This window comes from Berghia stephanieae, chromosome 9 (assembly GCF_034508935.2).
Source record: "Berghia stephanieae isolate SIO BIC M18660-M18661 chromosome 9, UCSD_Bste_1.3, whole genome shotgun sequence".
NCBI lineage: Eukaryota > Metazoa > Mollusca > Gastropoda > Nudibranchia > Aeolidiidae > Berghia > Berghia stephanieae.
This window is the reverse complement of record NC_088368.1, coordinates 47,370,138-47,377,637: the sequence shown is the minus strand read 5'-3', so window position 1 is coordinate 47,377,637 and position 7,500 is coordinate 47,370,138. Positions and strand designations below refer to the sequence as shown.

General features: G+C 33.4%; 2 protein-coding genes across 2 annotated transcripts in view; both read left to right on the top strand.

Moving 5' to 3' along the window:
• LOC144980361 (AP-3 complex subunit mu-1-like) overlaps positions 1-5,378 on the top strand; it is a 24,338-nt gene extending 18,960 nt beyond the window's left edge. Inside the window, exons 11-13 of the mRNA XM_078928059.1 lie at positions 1,536-1,586; positions 3,439-3,507; positions 4,999-5,378. Of these exons, the coding sequence (XP_078784185.1) occupies positions 1,536-1,586; positions 3,439-3,507; positions 4,999-5,064 (186 nt within the window). The 3' untranslated portion in view covers positions 5,065-5,378. The remainder of the gene's footprint in view (positions 1-1,535; positions 1,587-3,438; positions 3,508-4,998) is intronic.
• LOC144980360 (uncharacterized) overlaps positions 1-7,500 on the top strand; it is a gene marked incomplete in the record, with an annotated part of 216,919 nt that overhangs the window by 163,242 nt on the left and 46,177 nt on the right.

Genomic DNA, 7,500 nt, shown 5'->3' with positions numbered 1-7,500 from the left:
TATTTGACCATATACACATATACATTATTATTGACCATATACACATATACATTGTTATTGACCATATACACATATACATGTTATTGACCATATACACATATACATTATTATTGACCATATACACATATACATTATTATTGACCATATACACATATACATTATTATTGACCATATACACATATACATGTTATTGACCATATACACATATACATTATTATTGACCATATACACATATACATTATTATTGACCATATACACATATACATTATTATTGACCATATACACATATACATTATTATTGACCATATACACATATACATTGTTATTGACCATATACACATATACATTATTATTGACCATATACACATATACATTATTATTGACCATATACACATATACATTATTATTGACCATATACACATATACATTATTATTGACCATATACACATATACATTGTTATTGACCATATACACATATACATGTTATTGACCATATACACATATACATTATTATTGACCATATACACATATACATTATTATTGACCATATACACATATACATTGTTATTGACCATATACACATATACATGTTATTGACCATATACACATATACATTATTATTGACCATATACACATATACATTATTATTGACCATATACACATATACATTATTATTGACCATATACACATATACATGTTATTGACCATATACACATATACATTATTATTGACCATATACACATATACATTATTATTGACCATATACACATATACATTATTATTGACCATATACACATATACATTATTATTGACCATATACACATATACATTGTTATTGACCATATACACATATACATTATTATTGACCATATACACATATACATTATTATTGACCATATACACATATACATTATTATTGACCATATACACATATACATTATTATTGACCATATACACATATACATTATTATTGACCATATACACATATACATTATTATTGACCATATACACATATACATTATTATTGACCATATACACATATACATTATTATTGACCATATACACATATACATTATTATTGACCATATACACATATACATTATTATTGACCATATACACATATACATTATTATTGACCATATACACATATACATTATTATTGACCATATACACATATACATTATTATTGACCAATATACACATATACATTATTATTGACCATATACACATACATTATTATTGACCATATACACATATACATTATTATTGACCATATACACATATACATTATTATTGACCATATACACATATACATTATTATTGACCATATACACATATACATTATTATTGACCATATACACATATACATTATTATTGACCATATACACATATACATTATTATTGACCATATACACATATACATTATTATTGACCATATACACATATACATTATTATTGACCATATACACATATACATTATTATTGACCATATACACATATACATGATTATGATTTTGACATGTTTCCCCGTACAGATCACATTACAAAGTGGAGTCCCGGTGCCAGAATCAAATCCAACCTTGACTGTAAGTCGACTTTTTTTCTTAAAAATTTTTTTTTTTTATGGCTTTAGTTCACGATTTGTTGTTCAAAAGCATGAACAAAAATGAATATAAGATCTTCAAAAAAAAATAAATATCTAGAACAGAACGTTTCAGGTTCAGAACCCTTCTTCAGTCAATGATAAGCGGTACAAAAATGTTAGAAGCTGGGACTGTATAAAGGAATAAACAAAATATAACATATTACAAAAAAAAAGAACAAAATATCTAGAACAGAATGTTTCGGGTTCAAAACTCTTCTTCAGCCAATAATAAGCAATACAATATTGCTATGATAGTCCAATTGGTAGAGAACTCGCTTCACAAGCTAAGGGACTGAGACTGATCCCAGGTGCATTCTGACTCCCTTCCCCCCTCCCCCCCCCCCCCCCCCCCACCCGCCCCTGTCCACCCAGCAGTGATTGGGTAGCTTGGTCTGTTACATCTGGCGGAAATTACTTTGCCAATAGACTGGCATCCTATCCACCTATCCATAAAAGTATAAAACGGTAGGGCTGCCTGAAGCCGGTGATCGTAAAATACTAACGAAAGAGTGAAAATGGAAAGGCTTCGTATGGGAACAAAACAGACAATGGACGTTTCGGGTACAAACCCTTCGTCAGCACAACAATACACAAATTAACATGGAAAACAAATAAAATATAATGCAAAAAAACTTGTGTCGTCTGTACTCACTGGTGGTTGGAATATGAATGAAATGTTTGCGTGGCTTGGATAGAGGGTTGGGTGCCCCAGGGGGGTGATTTGATGTATTGTTGTGCTGACGAAGGGTTTGTACCCGAAACGTCCATTGTCTGTTTTGTTCCCATACGAAGCCTCTTCATTTTCACTCTTTCGTTAGTATTTTACCTCCTATCCATAGAGTTGCAAGCAATTGCTATTGTCTGTTTCATGCTACAGAAACTGGAATAAACTCCGGTTCTATGGGCCTCAAGACTCTTGCTCACATTCTCTGACCGTACTCGGGTGTGATATGATACTTAGCCTTTAACAGCATTGTCTCTGTCGGAAATTATTGAAATACCATCTAACAGGTGTCATGTCTCATCCTACATGTTAAATGTTGCTGTTGGTCAGGGACCCTTTGTAAGGTGCTTTGAGTACGATTTTGCACTATACAAAAGTTCATTATAAAAAAAATTATAAATAGTGTGTCATTTATTCCTTCATTGCACCATAAATAGTGTGTCATTTATCCCTTCGCCTAAATAATGGATCATTTATTCCTTCACCATAAATACTGTGTCAATTGTTCCTTCCCCATAAAGAGTGTGTTATTTATCCCGTCACCTTATACATGTGTGTCATTTATTCCTTCACCATAAATAGTGTATCATTTATTCCTTCACCATAAATAGTGTATCATTTATCCCTCCACCTTAAATAGTGTGTCATTTATCTCTTCACCTAAAATAGTGTATCATTTATCTCTTCACCATAAATAGTGTGTCATTTATCCCTTCACCATAAATAGTGTATCATTTATCCCTCCACCATAAATAGTGTGTCATTTATCCCCCCACCATAAATAGTGTGTCATTTATCCCTCCACCATAAATAGTGTGTCATTTATCCCTTCAGCATAAATAGTGTATCATTTATCCCTCTACCATAAATAGTGTGTCATTTATCCCTTCACCATAAATAGTGTATCATTTATCCCTCCACCATAAATAGTGTGTCATTTATCCCCCCACCATAAATAGTGTGTCATTTATCCCTCCACCATAAATAGTGTGTCATTTATCCCTTCAGCATAAATAGTGTATCATTTATCCCTCCACCATAAATGGTGTATCATTTATCCCTTCACCAGGTTATGTTCACCATCAACACGCTTGCCGTGTCAGGCCTGAAAGTCAACAGACTGGATATGTATGGAGAGGTAAGGACAACCGCGTTGTTTGTCACACGCGTGTCAAATACTCTTTTAAGTCGTCCTTCAGAGCCATGAGCAGACTTGCGGCAATGTAGTCTAGTGGTATGACACTCACTTTTGGATCGGAAGGTCCCGGGTTCGAGCCTCAATCGGCGCATAGTTGAGTCCTTGGAAAAAGCTCTTTACTCACATTCTCTCACCGTACTCAGGTATAAAATGAGTGCCTAGCCGTTTAACAGCGTTGTCTCTGTCTGAAAAGATTGTATTATCACCTAACAGGCATCATGTCCTGTCCTAAATGTTAAATGTTACTGTTGGCCAGAGACCCCTTGTAAAATGCTTTGAGTGTGTTTAGTAGATATTGCGCTGTATAAAAAAGCTAAATTTTTTTTAGTACTAAGAAAAATTAGTAGAAATACTGAACTGCAAACGCCTATTTGACTCAATGAATCTTGTAGAAAAGGAATGTTTAGATTCTTAGAACCTGTGTAGTCAAGACTTTGGAGTCTTTTAGGACCATGCTGAGGGCAAATTATTTATTTCTAAAGCTATTAAAAGTGACTTTATCTGCATGAGGCCCATGGAGCCAGAGTTTATCCCAGTTTCTATAGCATGAAACGGACAATAGCAATTGCTTGCTACCCTTTGGATAGGACACTAGTCTATCGGAAAGTACTTTCCAGCAGATCCAACAAGACATTTGTGCAAGATTTCCGACTTAATTTGGATTCCCAACTTTTTTTTTATCGATTTTAATTTATTTCTGGTATCTAGATCATATTAACATAATACCATTTAGAGGTAATAGGTGACATTTCAATATAAGTTTCAGACTTTTTGAATTTGTTAGAATTGGATTTCAGGCTTTTTCAATTTGTTAGAATTGGATTTCAGGCTTTTTCAATTTGTTAGAATTGGATTTCAGGCTTTTTCAATTTGTTAGAATTGGATTTCAGGCTTTTTGAATTTGTTAGAATTGGATTTCAGGCTTTTTGAATTTGTTAGAATTGGATTTCAGGCTTTTTGAATTTGTTAGAATTGGATTTCAGGCTTTTTCAATTTGTTAGAATTGGATTTCAGGCTTTTTGAATTTGTTAGAATTGGATTTCAGGCTTTTTCAATTTGTTAGAATTGGATTTCAGGCTTTTTCAATTTGTTAGAATTGGATTTCAGGCTTTTTGAATTTGTTAGAATTGGATTTCAGACTTTTTGAATTTGTTAGAATTGGATTTCAGGTTTTTTTCAATTTGTTAGAATTGGATTTCAGGCTTTTTCAATTTGTTAGAATTGGATTTCAGGCTTTTTGAATTTGTTAGAATTAGATTTCAGGCTTTTTCAATTTGTTAGAATTGGATTTCAGGCTTTTTCAATTTGTTAGAATTGGATTTCAGGCTTTTTCAATTTGTTAGAATTAGATTTCAGGCTTTTTTGGCCCTAACCCACTTGCACCCATGTCTTGGCTATTTTACAATGATTTCATTTTATATATCATTCCAGAAATACAAGCCATTCAAGGGTGTGAAATACATCACAAGGGCTGGCAAATTTCAATTCAGGACATAACACAGACAGTTGAACATTCATCCTCTCTCATCTCGCTTATAATTTATTGAATTGTCTTTATTATTAACACTTTTTTTTCTCTTTTTCTTTCCGTTGTTGTCGTTGTTGTTGTTGTTGTCATTGTTGTTGTTGTCGTTGTCGTTGTTGTTGTTGTTGTTGTTGTTGTTGTTGTTGTTGTGTGTTGTTGTTTAAACAAAAGTCACATTTCTTTCATTAATATTTTGTGTTTATACTCAGATCAGTTCTTTTAATTTTGGCTTTTATATTTTATATGCTTGTGTCATTTATGCTTTCTCAATTTGAGAGAAGAGAGCGGGGGAGGGAGGGGGGGGGGGAGAGGGGGTTGACTTTACTGTTGTTGTCATGGTGATCCAGATATTGTGTATATATTTATATATATATATATGTTTGTGTGTATTGATTTGTGATGTGTGACATTGAATGTCAGGTAGGAAGGCTGAAGGATTTTGTGTGTAAATGGATGCAAATGATGAGTTGAGTTGAGTTGAAGTCGCTGTGCAGGAAAACCATTTTGCAACAATCCATCAATGACATTGACTTTTGTTCTTGTTTTTTTTTCTACATTCACGTTAATACAGTGGAATTTATTTCTTGTACTTTTTTGTTCTTGTACTTCTATGTGTACTTCTATCTGTACTTGTGTTTGTACTTGCACTGGAATTTTTATTTGTACTATACTTGTACATGTTACTTGTAGTTGTACTGGACCTTGTATTTGTGCTTGTGCTTGCAGTTGTACTTGTACTTGTATTTGCACATGTGCTTGTAGTGGTACTGTATTTGTACTTGTACTTATATTTGTACTGGTGCTGTATCGTTCTTGCATTGGTACCATATTTGTACTTGTGCTTGTACTTATAGAGCAGTATAATTAGGTGCCCCAAACGTAAACAATAACAAGTTGCTAGTGATTTTCGTTAGGGACCGGAATAATTTACGCATAATATAGGTCTCCCAATTTTGTAGTTTGAGTTGTAGGCAATACACTTTCAGTATTGAAAATATGTTTACATAAAATCTAACAGTTGCAGAAATAATAATATAAGGCTAAATTATTCTGAAAATCAGGCTCCGAATAATTCTCGTTTTGTTCACACCAGTGCAATAATTTGCTCTGGTCTAAAAATAGATAGACGTAACTTTTGATAAATTTTACCTTTTGTTCCATAAAATATCCATATCTAGACATTATTTGATGCATGATCGAGTATTTATGAATATGTGTTTCTTTTGCCACCTAACAGCCAAATTTTAAAGGTTATTTTTTTCTATAATTTACATTGGAACGTGAGCTGTCAAGACAGGAACATGTGGTTTGCCATGTGCTTCTCGACCTTTGTTTACGTTTGGGGCACCTAATTATACTGCTCTATATTTGTGTATTTGAAGTTGTACATTTTTTGGTATTGGTACCTGTGTTTGTACTTGTATTTGTGGCTATGCTTGTACTTCTATTATATTTATTTTGACTATACATAAATTGTAAATGTGATATTATCAATACTAGATCTAATACAGAAATATTGACATGATTTGAAATGGGGATTGATTCATTCCATTGTTTTCTTTTTGATATTTGGATCTCCCTTTTGTTTTTGTTTGTGTATGTGTAGCTTTCTGGTCGTGTCAGTGACATCTATAAAGGGACAGAGGTCGATTCCAGGTGTAGTCAAGATTTTTGTTTTTCTGACCCCCACACCCCCATCCACCCAGCAGTGAATGGGTAGCTGAGTCTGTTAGATTTGGCGGAAAGTACTTTGATAGACTAGCGTCCTATAAAAAAAAATCTGGCTCCGTTGGCCTTGTGACTCTGAACGACTAATTTATTCAAATGAATTATTTGCTGTCCGTCGACCTCAAAGACACACACACATACAAACACGTACACATTACACTAAAACACACACCAAAATAAAATGTTTTGTTTTGAAGGGTTTTACAGCGCTTGCAACACATTAAGGTCATATCAGCAACAGTAAAAAGGAAGAAAATGGGATAGTAAAAAGTTCTAGAATTACAAATAAAGAACCCAAGAAAAGGTAAGACAAAGGGGAATTGGTTCAAATAGGGAACAGATGAAGATTCCAAGAGCACACTATCAAAGTACTTAGTTTGAGATCACCTTAAAGTCTCATCCAGACACAAGCATAGGTCCCCACTAAGAGGAATATACTCAAATGTTTTACAAATCATATAGAGTATAACGAAAACATTATACAGCGCATAACAGAGAGATGATTTACAAGGGGAAAAAAATCATCTCCCAAAACTAACTATACATTCGACTGTTTCCCTCTCAGCCAGGACCAGGACAAAACCAAGTAATCTCATTCCAAGACAAAGACAGAAAGCATGTTGGAAAATAGATATAAGGGGATAGAAGACACAGTGTGTACCCTCCTGCCCACTATGGGA